General features: G+C 55.8%; 1 protein-coding gene across 2 annotated transcripts in view; it reads right to left on the reverse strand.

The window, feature by feature from the left end:
* SZT2 (SZT2 subunit of KICSTOR complex) overlaps positions 1-15382 on the reverse strand; it is a 49349-nt gene that overhangs the window by 11203 nt on the left and 22764 nt on the right. For both annotated transcript variants that reach the window (XM_031464965.2, XM_064493659.1), the window contains exons 18-53: positions 15049-15143; positions 14610-14778; positions 14297-14411; positions 14076-14189; positions 13706-13876; positions 13450-13544; positions 13083-13206; positions 12814-12978; positions 12519-12723; positions 12114-12229; positions 11744-11990; positions 10703-10844; positions 10449-10541; positions 10231-10309; positions 9834-10127; positions 9529-9670; positions 9257-9352; positions 9106-9169; positions 8687-8872; positions 8174-8341; positions 7998-8085; positions 7795-7866; positions 7412-7613; positions 6518-6617; positions 5654-5783; positions 3681-3833; positions 3480-3582; positions 3285-3390; positions 3086-3197; positions 2352-2470; positions 2075-2239; positions 1739-1823; positions 1460-1624; positions 1204-1371; positions 674-819; positions 73-239 (exon numbers count right to left, since the gene is read on the reverse strand). In XM_031464965.2, coding sequence (XP_031320825.2) covers positions 73-239; positions 674-819; positions 1204-1371; positions 1460-1624; positions 1739-1823; positions 2075-2239; positions 2352-2470; positions 3086-3197; positions 3285-3390; positions 3480-3582; positions 3681-3833; positions 5654-5783; positions 6518-6617; positions 7412-7613; positions 7795-7866; positions 7998-8085; positions 8174-8341; positions 8687-8872; positions 9106-9169; positions 9257-9352; positions 9529-9670; positions 9834-10127; positions 10231-10309; positions 10449-10541; positions 10703-10844; positions 11744-11990; positions 12114-12229; positions 12519-12723; positions 12814-12978; positions 13083-13206; positions 13450-13544; positions 13706-13876; positions 14076-14189; positions 14297-14411; positions 14610-14778; positions 15049-15143 — 4961 coding nt within the window. The remainder of the gene's footprint in view (positions 1-72; positions 240-673; positions 820-1203; positions 1372-1459; positions 1625-1738; positions 1824-2074; positions 2240-2351; positions 2471-3085; positions 3198-3284; positions 3391-3479; positions 3583-3680; positions 3834-5653; positions 5784-6517; positions 6618-7411; positions 7614-7794; positions 7867-7997; positions 8086-8173; positions 8342-8686; positions 8873-9105; positions 9170-9256; positions 9353-9528; positions 9671-9833; positions 10128-10230; positions 10310-10448; positions 10542-10702; positions 10845-11743; positions 11991-12113; positions 12230-12518; positions 12724-12813; positions 12979-13082; positions 13207-13449; positions 13545-13705; positions 13877-14075; positions 14190-14296; positions 14412-14609; positions 14779-15048; positions 15144-15382) is intronic.

Consider the following 15382-nt stretch of genomic DNA (forward strand, 5'->3'; position numbering starts at 1 on the left):
CACACACCCAGTAACCCCTGTAACTTCACTCCACACCACCCACGAAACACACCCCCAGACACCCCCACGTACCTTTGTCTCTGGGTTCCAGACTCCGGGCCTGATGCCCGCTCAGTCCCACCAGGCGTCCGAACACTTTCTGTTTTGTGACGCCTCCGGCCCCGAGTGTCTTCCGGCCGATCCAGGACAATGTCATCAGTTGTTTTGGGGGAACCCAAGTCCCCACATTCTGTTTTACTCTGGGGGGCAATGCACTGAATGAGGAGGGGCTATTGAAAGGGGGAATGGGGTGGAGGATGGAGGCATCATAGGATGGTAACAAGAGCCTGGAGCATTTGGAGGCCCAGGTTCAGGTCCTGGTGGCTAACCGAGCAGCGCTGGGTGGCTACTCAACTTTCCAGAGCCTCAGCTGCTTCACTGATCAAAAGACCTGCTGAAATCTTGCAGGCTGTGAGGATCCAACAAGGCAAGTGGACATAAAAGCTCTTAATAAGATGAGGCTCTCTCTGTTTTGGTGAGAACTTGCCAAATTCTGCAACCTCCTATCCAAGGGACAGAGTAGTTTTACACAACAGGAGACCTGGGGCAGGGCCTGTAGGGGAGTGTAAAGGAGCCAGGAGGCAGGCAAGAAGGCAGCTGTCAACTTCACCACCTCCTCCCTTTCTCCCATTACCAGCATATCCCAGAAGCTACGCCGGCCAGCTTTGCTGGGGGGAGTCACAGGCTCGCCAGGGACAGGGCCAGGACCAGGGCCAGGGGGAAAGGTGCTAGCTCGGCCTGCAGGGCTCTTGGTTTCCAAAGACCCGCTCCTGAGACTTCCTGTGGGCACCAGACATTACAGACTCCTGTTACTGATCATCCATCCCCATTTCAGATAGACTGGCCCCAAGACTGGTATGAAAGTGACATGCTACTTACTCCACCTGTTAGTAAAAGGCAGGATACGCAACTGATAGTGCTTGGCTGTGTGTGTTTGTGTGAAGTGAGTTCCTGATCATGTACCCCTTCTCAAAGCAAGTGACCAATGGCATGAGTACATTTCTACCAGGGCGGATCACCTTGCTGATGCAGGGAAGGTAACGGACAACTGTGAATGTGTATTTCAGATGGGGCCTCTGGATGTCTTCTCAGACCCCCACCTTTGCACCCTCACCTGGAACACTGTCTCTCCTGCACCTCTGAGGCTCTCTGGACCCCACATACCTGGGGACGTGTCCTCTGTACACAGCGGGGCTGGCAGCAGCCGGAGCTCCATGATGCCATCAGCCAGGGCCTGGCGAGCTGCTGCTCGGAGCTTCTCCTCCAGCTGCACGATACTGATGTTCCCCTTTTCCCACACATCCAGTCGAAGCCGGGGGGCCCCATTCTGAGCTGGAGGAAAGAATGGGGGCCACTTGAGTGTGTCCCTGGTTTCCACAGCATTAACTGAACAACCCCTTCTCTGACTAAGCTGCCCCACCTGAAGAACTGTCTGGCACAACTGGGCAGCGAGTGACTTGAGTCAGCGGCTCAAATTCCTCCTCCTGTGGTGGGTCTGGGGGCCCCGGAGAAGAGGGGGGCCATGATGCCAGTGAGATGGGGGCTCCTCCTTCATCCACAAAAGCTAGAGTGATGCAGGCAACCCCTGGGTAGAAGTGCACAGGAAGACTCAGGTCTGGCACTTCCAGGCCTCGCCCCTCCCAGCCACGAGATAGAAGGCTTTCGCACACCTGGTAGTGCCACAGGCCCTGCACTGTACCTTTGCCCCCAGTGCCTTGTCCTCCAGGCTTGTTATACAAGTAGATGTCCAAGTCGGGGAGGCCACCCTGTGGTGGGAGTGGATGCTGGAGAGAGAACATCCACAGAGCACTAAGACCAGGCAGATGGACAAAAGCCATCAGGGAACGGGTGTCCATGGGGTGAATGGGGGACAGGTACACGCAGAAGCACAGGAAGACACAGGTAGATAATAAAGGCTGGGGTGGGGGGGTGGGTGTACACATGTCCCTGGGCAAAGGTAAATAGGGGGCATCTGTAGAAAACAGTCTACAGTTGAAGGGTGTATGAGTGTGGAGGGAGGTGGGCCCAGCCGCACCTGGAAGTGGTTCCGGCTGTTGCTGTCTGTGTACTTAGGGGAGTGCAGGAAGATGAGCATGTTCTGCCGTAGGTACCAGGCCAGGGCAGGAAGCCAGGGCCGGCAGGACGGCGGGAGCGCCAGATGCAGCACCTCTGAGGGGAGACTTCCAGGGGGCTGGATGAACTGCAGAGAGCAGGAAGGGGAGTCGGAGTTGAAAGGAAGAGGTTCCAGCTGTGACTGTCCCTGCACCTGCTGTGGAGCCACAGAGAAATACTGGGCCTGGGAGGGAGCTGACCTCCACATCAGCGGGTGTCAGCTTGCAGTTTCGAACAAGCATGACTGTGATGACATCCAGCGTGGCCTCATCCAGCCTTCGACGCAGAACCCGGACCAGCTCATCTGTGATCTCGGGACCTGGGCACGGTCATGGTGGGAAGATGGAGACACTGGCGGAGGATCCAGCTACCCCCATCCCAGACCTTAAACCCTGGACTCATTCTCCCATACACCAGAGGCAGCCAGCACTGGGTTCTAGTTCTGCCAAGCTACTCATTGTGTGACTATGGACAAGTCTTACCTTTCAAAGCCTCAGTGCCCTCCTCAATATACTGGAAATAATAATAGTATCTACTCGTATGTAACAGCCTTAGTACAAATTAACTGAGTCAATAAATAAATTAAATGAGCCAGTTGTCTAATGGATACCTCAGGCTTAACATATCTCAAATCAAACCCGTCATTTTTACCCCCAACATGCCCCAGCATCCAGCCAGTGGGACCACCATCCATCCACACAGTCGCCCAGGTTAGATACTCAGGTGTCAACTTTAATGACTCCTCTTCCCCAAGCTGCATTCCAATCAGCTACAGGTCCTACCCCTAAACATCACAGCAGCCTGTCCTTTCCCACCCAGCTCCTGCTTGAGAGAAGCCCAGAGCACAGCACGAGCTGGCGTAGGAAGAAGAGAAGTCCCCAAGGATTCTGCAACCTCATCTGGTCACTCCCCTCCTGGTCCTTACAGCCCTCACCTGCCTGCCCTACGCCATGCACCAGCAGCTGGATGTGTCTGTCCACCTGGCCCACAGGACGAGCAGTATCTGAACCACGGCTGGAAGCCATGTCCAGGGGAGAACGAGGACCCTGCACAGGAAGTCCGGTCAGGGCCCAGCTCCCGGGAGCAAAGTGTGAGGGGGCAGGGGGGCATCAGGGCACTGGGGGGATACATGCCGAGGCTTCCTCAGAGTAGATGGGCTCCTGGCTTCGGGACAGAGCTAGGGATGGGGGCAGAGCATCGCTGTCCCAGGGCCGCTCACTGCAGGACGTCTCCAGGAGCCTGGGAAAGAGTGGCAAGGGCTTTGGACATACCAACTCCTGTGCCATCCTTGACCCGTGCTGCAGCCCATCTTCCCAGGGCCTACTCACCGCAGATAGTACACAGCCTTCGTTGCTCGCTCCTGATAAACAAACATATTCTTCCGGTTCACCACAGAGAAGGCATTGAGCACAGAGCGTAGGGCCTGGATGGCTGTGGGAGGAACATGGGCTCACAAAATGCCCCTCTCCAGATCCCCCCACCCGACTGCCCCACCTCACTCCACCTGTCCTTTCATGCCAATCACATACCCCGAGAGACACCCATGCTGGGCCCCATTTTGAGGCGTGAATGGACCCGAATCACGGTTCCCCACACAACATCACAGGAGAAATGGCCAGGGACAAACTGCATTGTGGCTGCTAGGTACCCTCGGGGTCCACAGCTCTCATCAGCAGCATAATCTAGGGGAAGAGAGACAGTGGATCAGAAATGGGGCATAGCCCTCTGTTCTCACAAACTTTTCACCTGCCCTCCTTGTCCTCCACTCTCCTGACTCCTCAGACTTAGTACTCTGCAGAGGGAAAGATGATCGTTTTGGGTAATAAGGCAGGACCACGTTCTTAGGAAAACATGTCATAGCGCACAACTTTTCAGAATTACTTCAAAGAGACGTGGAGAAGCAGCTAAGAAGAGGTGTCAGGAAAGGCAAAGCATGAGAAAAATCCTGACAATAATGCTAAGACACTCTGAGCCTGTCAAAATATAATAATAACATACACCCCTCCTGAGTACTCATTGGGAGTTGCAGTGATAACCTTGTTAAAACAAAAAGGGTGTGACTGCTCACACACACCCATAGCAGAGTGGGGGAAAACTACGTCCTGGACTTCAGAGCACAACTACCCCAGAGAACCCAGAGAATGTGTGGCGCTATGCAAGAGCCTGGGACCCTTTCCTGGTTTCCAGGTTGATGAGGAACCTTCCAATAGGTCAAAGTGGCAATTTGGTTTCCCAGAGAAGCTGCTGTCAGATGTGAGCAGTGTATAGGACACCCAGGAGGCTGCAGAGTATGGAACAGAATGTGGCTTGCTAAGGGTTTCAGGGAAATCATATGGAGAGACTAAAATGAGGAAGGGCTGGGTCTGGGTTCCAACTGGTCTTACGTCCCAGGCTTCTGGGAGCCATTGTGAAGTAAGAGTGCTTGGCTGTCCTAGCTCATACTTGATTTGCAGAAGATGCCTTCCAAACCACAAGAAGCCCACCAATTACAGGGACTCTGCTTTGATATGGAACACACCCCAGGATGTGCAGAGACGCACTCTCCTGGAGCTGTTAGGAAGGCCATCTACAGACTTGCTGAGACTGTCAAAACACTAAGGAGTGATCTGACTTTACTTTTAGACCAGAGAGAGAGCTACAAAGCAATGGCAAGGTCCAGCTTTTCTCTGTGAGCTGGCCGAGAGGTCAAGAGGAGTTAGAGAAGGGAGCAGAAGTATGGAGACTTCAATTATCATCTCAAGTAGGTTATCAGATGTTTTCTAACCATGACCAGAAGTCTCAGAAATCCCAAAGGGTTCTGTGCCTGCTTGTCTGGAGGGGCAGCCAATCAGAAGGCAATCCTTTGGCTGGCCCTCAGGCTCCACCTCTCTGGTTTTCTCACCTGTGAGCTGGCCTGCTTGCCCACACTCCCCATCACCTCCCCGCCACCTCTTTCCTCAGCACTATCACCTGTAGAGGAGAGACGGTCCTGTCGGAAAACAAGGTAGTGCCAGGTAGAAGCATGCCCTTAGGAAGACAGGCCACAGCTAGGCCCCTTCCATGTCCCGTCTCTCCTGTATTCTTTAACCTCTCTCCCTCTGCTGGCTCTTTCCCAGGGAACAGAAGTGTGCCCAAGTCTCTACCTTAGTTTAAAATTCCTGCCTTGCCTCCTATCTTCTTTAGTTTCTGCCATAGCTGTTTTGTCTCTTCCTTCCCTGCCAGGCTACTCGGAAGAGTAGTTACTCCCTGCTCCTCCCACCTAACATCTTTTCATGTTTCCTTTTCCTCTGGTTTCTACTCCCATCCCTCCACTGAAAGCACTTTCACTAAAGTCACTACTGAACTCACAGCAGCCAGATCTGGTGACCCTCTTCTGTCCTCTCCTCCTCGCCCTCCCTGTATTTATTACCTGGCGCTGCTGACCAAGTAATGGTGACTCTGCCCTCAGCTTCTCACCAGAGGCTTCGATAAAGGAAAGGGCAGCAGCATCCCCTTGTGAGGGAGGCTCCTGGGTGGGACTCACCATCAGTAGGCAGTGGTACCCGCTGACGGGAGTGGAAGGGGGTCTCACTGCGCCACAGGTCTTCTTCGCTCTCGGCCACCAGGAGAGAGTTACACACATGACTGTCATGAAGGTCCTGAAGAAGCAGCCGCTGGGAGACAAGGAGCAAGATCTCAGGGAACTGAAATATTTCCTTACACTGCTGGTGGCGGTGAGGGGTGATCAAAGGCTGGAGAGATGCCTATTATCACTGGGGGTCAGAGGTCAAAAAGCATCAGGAATCATGAGGAGGTCAGAGATGGCATCTGATGGTCACTGGGATCTGGGCTTTAAGCAGTGAAACCCGGTTAGGAACACCTGTCCCTCCTCTTTGCCAGAATCTGTTCATCATCCTTCAGGTCTCAGCTTAAAAATCCCTTCTTCCCAGAAGCCTTCCCTGACACTGCAGAGAGTCAGATCCCTCTGCAGAGCAGTCTCTGCTATTCCTCCATAGAAGCCACCACAATTGTAATGGAAATAATTCATGTAATTTAGTCATTCAGCATCTATCTTCCCCACTTGATATAAGCTCCAGATAGTCAGTGTTTCCCTCTGTCTTGTTCACTATCCTGTCCCTAATGCTGGCACAGTGCAGTGACAGGGAGCATCTCACAGTCACTGGAAGGGGAAGAGAGAGTAACCCACTCTGGGGGTGCATTAGGGAGCATTCCCCAGTTTGTAGACAGCCTGGGGGGTGACAGCATTCCAGTAACTGAGGTGGGGTACAATGGGGTGGGGGTGTCAAAAAAACATCCAAAATGGATCAACAGCATCTGAAGGTCAAGTTCCTGAAAACTCCTTCCTCATCTGGGCTGCATCCCATTCCTGGAGAGCCCTGTCCCTTACCTGGTTGACTTCCCTGCAGATCTCCCCAACGCGCCTCACCAGGAGCTGCTGCAGATGGCGACATTCAGTGCCTGGGCCCCCATCCTCCCGAATCAGGCTCCTGAGAAGGATGGAGCAGACACAGAATTGCAGAGGGGAGGGTGTCATGGGAGCTGGGGCTGAGAGGAACCAGGAGAAGGAAGTAGGACTGGACAGAGGAAAATAAACATGACGGGAACGGGAAAGATGGAATTCTCAATAGCAAGCCTAAAAGCCTAGGCTCCATGCTTGCCTCACTAGCCTCCCTGTGGGCACCACACTGAGCCTTCTGCCATGTACCTCTTCTTTATCCCCAGATCTGCTTTATCAGAATGAGGGTCCGCCCTTCTCTCAACCCCTAAACCCCTGTGATTAGAGTACTGCTGAGCCAGATGTGCAGGTGTGGATCCTGGCGCTGCCGCTTACTATGAACTTGGGCAAGTATTTAACTTATCTGGGCCAGAGTTTCTTCATTCAGACCATAATACTTTGCAGGGCTGTTACAGATTAGATGACTTGATCCATGTAAAACTCTCAGTACAGTGCCTGCCATGTAGTAAGTACTTGTTAAATATTACCTATTATTCCTTATTTTTATCTATCAACAGACCCTGAAGCTGCTCTGAACTACAGATGCTTTTAATGCTCGGCTAAGAACCAAAATCCTCATCAGCTTTTCAATTCCTTTAGCAAGGCAGAGTGATATGCTTTGCTATAATCTGTGGGAAGTGGTAAGGAGCCCCCAACTTTAGAATACAAGTCAGACCCCTACCCAAATCCTCAGTCCTAAGTCTGGCTTTCTAACAACTCTGAAGCGGGACCAGGGAAAAGAAGCTAACATCAGAGGTAGGGTGCGGGGCCCCGGCTTCTCCTTACCGTGCGTGTGCATACACTTCCACACGGTCCTGCAGCACCCGGACGATGAGCCAGAAGTCAGGCAGGCAGGGCCCAGGGAGGCCTGCGAGCGAAGGCTGGGGAGGTGCCAGCCCGGGCGGGGTCCTCAATGTGAAGGCAGCCTTCTCCCCTGGGGTCTCATTGGGACCCTCACTGTCTGAGCCACTGCTGTCACCATCATAACCTGTGTCAAATATGCTGAAGTTCAAACTCATCCTTAGGCTTATCTGAGCCTCCAAATGCACCAGCTCGATGGGCCCCTCCAGGTTAGTTAGTCCCTTTGGATGGCCCTGCTCAGACCTTGGGCTGTGCAGCCCTGAGTCCACTTCCCATCAGCTTAGTCCTCCACCCCCACCCCAGCTTACCGAGGTGGTCTGAGTCCACACTGCCCTGACTGGATATAAGGCTGAGTCCCTGGCTCGGCCCAGGCTGACTCCCTGGGAAGAGAAGGGAAAAGCCTGGAGCCTCTTTCAATCCTGCATGGGACACCCTCTGAAAAGGGAAGGAGGGCCAGGGATGCACAAGTCCCCAGTCTTGGCCCCTAAACTCTGCCACCAAGTCCTCTTACCTCCTTGGGGAAGGCTGGGCAGACTGATGAGCAGGGGGCCCTCAGCATCCTCTGGGGAGCCAGGAGCTTGGGGGCTGGCAGTCAGGGCCTGTGGGGCAGGAGGTCAGGATGAAGCACAGGCCCCACACATCCACCACCACCCCCTCCGTTCCCAGGTCAGCCCAGGAAAGACTCACCTCCCCTTCGACGCCTTCAGCCCTTTCCTCGTGACTGTGCCAAGCCCAGGCCGCTGAAGGGGGCTCCCCATGGGACCCACCTGGCTGTTGGCCAGCTGCCACGAAGAAGAAGCTGCTGTCAGGGTCCTCAAGAAGAACATGACCAGGGAGGTGGAGGCGGCGGAACTCCTAAGGAGCAGGAACCAAGGGCACAATTTAGGTAGGGGCGACCCTCCCTGTTCACGACACCCCACACTTTCTTACCAGACCCTCACAGCCATGTGGTGAAGCAGACACTAGCATCCCCCATGGTGAGATATGAAAAGGTTCAGTGACCTGCCTAAGGTTCAACAGGCCCAGTAGCAAGGCTGAGCTAGGCCTCTTCCCACTGAGCTGGGCTGCCAGGCATGGGTTAAGGGACAGACAATAGGGTTAGGTGATGGACTCAAACAAGAGAGGGCCTTCCAGCTCTGTGCAGAGTCCAGGGAAGGACAGGCCCCCAGGCGACCAGGGAGTGTTCTAAGGGCAGCATACCTCCTTGAATTGTGTGAGGGAACGCTCTGGCCCAAACACGAAACTCAGTGGCAGAGTTTGGCGAAAGCAGGTGGAGCGTCCAGGAGAGCTATGGATGTGGGCAGCTGCACGGTGCAAGGCAGGGCTCTGGGGGATGCCCCCTCTTCGGAGGGCCCCCACCATCTCATCCTCCAGCAGCCAGCGGATCTACAGTCAGAGAGCAATCCAATCCAGGAAGTGGCAAAGGGCACCCTCCTTGCTGACCGGGGCATCACCTCACTCCTAGACTAGAAGATACTGGAAGATACTCTGCCTCACAGACTGAGAGGCCTCATCGGGATCACAGAACAATGAGGGTACCTTACCTCACCATCTGATGGAAAGGGTATATTACAGTGTTGAGGGGCTGTCACTTAGGTTGGGGGAGGAAAGGCCCTCACCTCACTCATGGTGGTCTCAATAGCCAGTCTGTGGGGTATGGCCAAATTGGATAGTCCTGGGTGCCTAATTGGAAGAAAGGATTAGATGCTGGTTTCCAGGAAGTGAAACCAACAAGGAGCAAGGAACTCTAAGAGGGGGATAAGGAAGTACCTGTCTTCTCCTGGAGGTGGCAGTGGCGGCCCCAGGCCATCATCCGATGGTTGCCCTGGGGATCGTGGGAATGATGCACTGCTCTCAGATGTTGACCTAAACAGGGTGGGTGCAAAGGTCAAAGGTCAGCAGCTATTGGCCTCCGGGGGCCTCTTCCGCACTCCTTTTTTGGAATCCTTAAGGTGCCCTTAGTCCCCTGGTACCCCTAGATTTCTTAATGGCCCCCCATCCCACCAAGGCCCCAGATCCCCCCACCAAACTTGCTGCCACACCGGTGGTGCTGAGGGTCTGAGGTCGGGGGCAGCTCCACCTCCAGGGGCAAGGTCAGCACGAAGACGTCCAGAGTGACACTGAGGTCCCTCAGGGGAACTCGGCCTCCGATGGGAGGGCCCTCCAGACTAGAAAGCACTTGGCCTGGAAGATGGAGAAAGTTAGGGGTTGCTGGGAGCCGTGGGACAAGCACAGATTACAAGTCTCCAGTGTTAAGAGTGACACCCGCAGGCTCTCCCCTACCCCTAGACAGGCAGGCAGGCTGTCCCAGGACCTGTGGCCCTCCCCCAGGCACCTCCAAACTCACCTAGGCAGGTGGGCAGGCTGCAAACGGGTACTGAGCTGTGCTGCCCACGCAGCCGCACGGAGCACGTGAGGTGCAAGAACAGTGGTGGCAGGTCATGCACAAGGTTCTCAGGCCCTGTGGGTGAGTCGCCCCCCAGGATACTGAAGGAGTCTTCATCAGGGTTCACAGTGTCTGCATCTGACAGCGAGGTGGAGTCCAGCCCAGCAGGCCCGAGGTCTGGTTCACGGCTCTCGCGGTATTCCACCTCCAGCTCTGGGTCACTCTCGGTGACCACACAGCAGGCAGATGTGTCTCCTAGAGATATATGTTACGTGGTCAATGGGACAGGTTGGCAGTGGAGGCCCCGGAATCCTGGCTTGAAGCAGCCTTCCCCACCCCTACCCGCTTGTCTACATACCTTCTTCTCCCATAAGCTCAGCCTCTGAAAACTCCAGGTCACTGACTTTTCTGTCTATTGTGTCCCGGGGGCCCTCATCCTGAGCAAAACAGATAGACTGACCCAAGGCAGGGCCCCAGGGAACTGAGAGTTAAGAGGATCTGGGGCGGGTGGGCCAAGCAGGATCTCTGGTGCTACAGGTTGAGGGTAGGAGGGAGGTAAAGGAGAAAGCCACTCACCTCGCGTCTGCTGGACGGAGGGCAGTAGAAGAAGTAGTGGGGATTGGAGGGCACTGTGCGGAAGTGGAGACCACTGATCTCCAGGAACTTCTCCTGTTTGGCGGTTAGAAGGAAGCGATGATGTCAGCCACCCCTCAGCGGAACATTGCCACCTACCCTAGGACAGACACCTATATGCCCTTAACCCAGGAGGGACCACTGTCCCCCTGTACAGACGGGACTCCACCCTTCTTCATCCTCACCAATCTTCCCACCTGGATGAGGCTATGAAGGGCATCGTGTGCCTCTCCTCTGAGCTGGCAGACATCTGTCAGCGAGATCTCCAGGCCAGGGTCTGGATGGCCAGGGACACGCATGCTCTGAAACTCAGGTTCACTCAGGTCCTCCGTCTCTATGCTGTGTGGTCAAGGTAGGGTGGGGAGGATGGTGAAGTGTTAGGAACCACCAAGTCCTAGAGGAGCCCACTTCCCAACTGGAAGCAGCATATGCCTGCCTGTCTTTGCCTCTAGGAAGGGTGCCTAGTACATGACATGGGCGAGAAGAGGCCAGGAGAACCAACCCACCCGTTTCGGCTCTAACTTCCACATTTCTTAGCTGTTGGACATTTCTGTGAAACAGAGGAATGGGTAAGGATGACTCCCAGTTTTCTAACTTGGATCACTGGGTGGAGGGAGAGATCGTTCACCATGGATGGAGAACACAGGTGGAGAAGCAAGATTAGTGGGAAGAAAATGCACTCATTTGGGGGGCATGAGAGGTAGGGGATCTAGACCTCCAGAGAGGGACCAGGGCTGGACTTCTGATCGGGGCATCATCAGTGTACTTGTCCCTCTGCTCCTTCTGTTTCCCCAGTGCTGATTCATTGCAGACACCAGACACCTAGCTGTCTGTCTGCCTGCCTTTCTTCCTCCCTTCAGTAGGGTCCTTTTGGGTCCCTAAGGTGAGGTAGGGACTGAGCAGTGGGCAAAATACTGTTTTTGCCTCCGTGAAACTCACAGATAAGTTTGGGGGCTTATTCCTATTGTATGAATTGTCCTCAGAAACAGCTCTACTTTCACTGATGGCAACTGGTAACTCCCCACCCCTAATCTAGCTCGACACTCCACACCAGAACAGGAGAGCCAGGGAGAGGGAGAAAGAAGCCTGGGCAGTAGGTGGGAAGACAGCGACCAAGCATGACCGCCCCCCTGGGGCCAGGTACTACCATGCACAGCCACTCCCTCGGGTCACAAGGCCCCTGCTTACAGGGACTTTGTCTGTGTGCCCCATATACATCATTCAAGAGCCATCCCAACCTGGACTCAGAAGCCAAGACGGCTCGTTCCCGAGGCTCAGGGCCCTCCTCGATGCTGCTGCTGAAGAGCCCAGGGCTGAGAGGACCAGGGCTTGGGGGTGCATGAGGCAAACCCCGAGTGTGGCCACACAGTGCAAGCAGAAAAGGGGTGATGTCTACTTCCTGTAGTAGCTCCTCACAGGCATCTACTGCTATCAGCAAGTCCTGGGAAGTCACACTCTGTGCTTGCTGCAAGCTCTGGAACAGCCCTGGGGGAAGCCGGAGGGCCCACAGGGTTGGTCAAGCTCTGGGAGGGACTCTCCAGGTCCCATCTCCGTCATCCCGCAAAGCCCCACTCCTCCCTGACGCTCCCTCACCCGGCCTCCGCTCACCACGGACGTAGCACCGCTGTGCATGCTCCTGCAGCAAGGCACAGTGGTTGGCCGCCTCCTTGTGCCTGGGCTCCATCCAGGCTGAGGACTGGGAGGGCTGGTCGAGGAACTGAGTCCTAGGAATGGGAGGAAAGAGAGAGCTCGGCCGACTCCCCTGAGTAACACCTCAAACCCACCATTCCCCTACCTGCCAGTGGAGCATCCCAAGCTCCCTACCAACGGTATTCACAGCCCCGCAAGCTCAGCTGATGTGCTGAAGGAAGTCCAGCAAGAAGCTGGCAGAACACAACTAAGAAGGGGAGCTCCTGCCATTGACCTGAGCGGGTACCTGAGCCACAGGTGGGGGCCATGGTTGGCTGGGGGCCACAGTTGGGATGGGACCTAAGTCAGCACTGAGGTGCTCACCGGAAGACGAGGTCTCGGGGTGCCTGCGGGGGCTGTATGCCAACCATCTGCTCCCGCAGCGCTTCCAGGGCACAGCTATAGATGTAGACAGGACACCGGGGCCGGGGCCCATCTGCACTCTCTGTCTGTGAAGTCTGACGCCCAGTATAAGCCTGGAAGTCCCGACGGAAGGGTGGGCTCAGCTCTCCCAGGTTCAGGGCACTATCTGTGGGTAAGAGGTGGGATGTGGCTTTAAGGCCTCTGTCTGTTCCCATTCCCGCTCCTGCTTAGCTGACTTAAGAGTCAGCAGCCTTACCACTGGCTGGGGTGACACTGAGGATGGGGACCTGGGACTTTGTAGCTCTGACCCCAGTTCCTCCCAGATCTTTCAGGTTGGGGGCCCCAGTCCAATCCCCCAACTTGGGCTTCGTCTCTTCTTGAGAGGGTCCCTCCAGGCCATAGGCGGCCAGATGCTGGACATCTAAAGAGGAAAAGAGAGACAAATCAGAGCCACCTGGTGGGCCGGTGAGGGAGCTCAGGGGTTTGTACCTGAAGGGGTCAGTGAGAAAGGTCAGTGTCTGGTACCTGAGAAGGTCGCTGGGAGGAAAGTCAGAAACACATGCTGGGGGGTCACAAGCCTTGCATAGCAGCGCCACTGAGGTGGCTGGGCAGAGCTGACAGGCTTGAGAGTTTCAGGAGGGCCTAGACTCTGTAAGACAGAAACAAAATTAGAGCCATCTGTAAAGGATCATCCAATGCCTGCTCCCTTCCTCTACCTGAGAGTCTATCCTTAGGGACAGCGTGTAAGATTGGGGACCAAGGTGAATGACGGTATCCTGTCAGTGGCAGGAGGCACTCAGTACCCCCGGTGATGGACGGCTGGGGTATGAATATGTGGTAACAGTGGGAAGTCACTACGGAAAAGGCCTCAAGGAGATGCCTCAGTGCTGACCAGGGTAGGAAGAGCTGAGTCTCCGGTGGCCTGAGCGCTGCTGCCTGCTTGATCCTGCAGGATCCCATGGTCCACCACTGGTGGTCCCTCTGGACCTACAATGTGGGTAGAGACGGGTGGGAGAGAGCAGGGCCAGCAAGAGAGGCAGGGCTCCAAGGTCAAGACAGGAGAGGCCAAAACCCAGACAGAAACCCCCTGTAGGGTGGGGGGAAGCGGCTGGGCCAGAGTGTGGTAGGAGAAAGAGGTGGGGGTTCACCTGGACTGTGGCAGGTCCGCCGCAGCACCTCACGCAGGAAGGCCGCCTGGTCAGCGGCCGGCAGCGGGATCTCCCGGTCACTCAGCTCCTGCCCCAGGCAGCTATGCAGCAGGCACAGCACCATGTCGTTGGCGGGACAGGGCCCCTCGGAGAGAGGGCCGCCCTCTGGCTCTGCCCGACATACACTCTGCTCAGCACCAAGAGCCTCCTGCTGCCCGGCACCCCCAACTCAGCCCTGACCAGCCCGGCTCCTCCTGCAGCCTCCAAGCCTCCTCCTGCCCCATCCCTCTTTGGCTCATGCATAGGCTCATCTGCTCTCTGTGCTCTAACACTTCTCGGCTGGCTGGCCCCAGATGCAAAGTTCACCCACCTCTGGAAAGCAGAAGGAAGAACATCTGGAGCTGCTGGCACTGAGGCAACAGTCCCATTAGGTCAAAATGGAAAGGGATCTCATGGACACAGGTGTCTCCTCCTTGGTTCGATCCTGGGAGGGAGGGAAGGCAGGCAGACTGCAGTGAGGCCCTGGTTCCCTGTCAGTGGCTGCCTTCTCCCTGCCTGCTCCTCCTCCCCAGGGGCCCTTTCCCTACTGACCATCAGGGACCCTTGGCTCCAGGGGCAGGGGACTCCACTCCTTGCTCTGGCACAGCTGTATCAGGTACTCAAAGCTCAGCATGGAGCCTATGCAGGCCGCGTCCCGAGGGTGGAGCTGGGGAAGGAACAGCAGAGGGCAGGGGTCAGCCCCTCTGGGCCAGAGGAGCCCAGCTGCCAGCCCTCAAGGATGCCCATGCAGTCACGGACATTCAGAACACAGACCCAGAGGGACCAGGAGGCCCCCAGGCTGTGCTGCTCAGAAGGGGATGGCACCCAACCTGGTAAGCAGTGGGGTATGTCTGAGGCCACTCACAGCTCGAGGGATCTCAGAGTATGTCAAGTCCTGGAGGTGCTTCCAGCTCTCAGGGCCAGGTCCCACTCGTCCATACTGCGGCTCTACCCACACCTCAGTGACCAGGTTGAGTTCTGAGTCTCCCTCCAGGGCCTCCACCTCCACATCATTGTCATCATCTGTTGAGAAGCTAAAGGAGGAAGGGCTCTGAGCCTGGGAGAAAAAGGAGCCCAATCTACCACTGCCTGGCCAGGAGTCAGTCCACAAAGGGTGGGCAGGCAAGGGCACACAGGACAGTCACAATTCACACGTGGCCTTTGCAGACCCTTGTCTGCCCAGTGAAACAAATAAAGATAACACCTCCTGCCCTGACTCTCAGGGTCAGGAGATGGCCCTTCAGGGGACAGAAGGGTGAAGGGGGACGTGGAGAAAGGCAGCTCAGACAGGGGCTGGGTCTCACCTGTCCTTGGTGGAGGTAGAGTGCGGGGGGAAGAGGATGTACTGGACGACGCACGTGGGCCTCTCTTCGGCTGTAGCCTGCCCCGGGGGCTTGTTCTGGGATAGAAGGGGAGAGCTTGGGCAAACCCCAGCCCAGGCCGAGATCTGGCCTGGTCCACCTCTGGCCCTCACAACTTAGTCCCCTGGCCACACTGTCCTGGGACTGGCCTCAGGCCTTGGGTCCTCTGACCACCAAGTCCCTAAGAGGCAGCATTTCCAGTGGTCCCAACCCAGCTAAGAGGCGAGCGTCCTTGGGATGATGGCAGACCTTGGTGGGAAGGTGTCATGAGGGAGGG

This window comes from Camelus dromedarius, chromosome 14 (assembly GCF_036321535.1).
Source record: "Camelus dromedarius isolate mCamDro1 chromosome 14, mCamDro1.pat, whole genome shotgun sequence".
In the NCBI taxonomy this organism is placed as follows: domain Eukaryota; kingdom Metazoa; phylum Chordata; class Mammalia; order Artiodactyla; family Camelidae; genus Camelus; species Camelus dromedarius.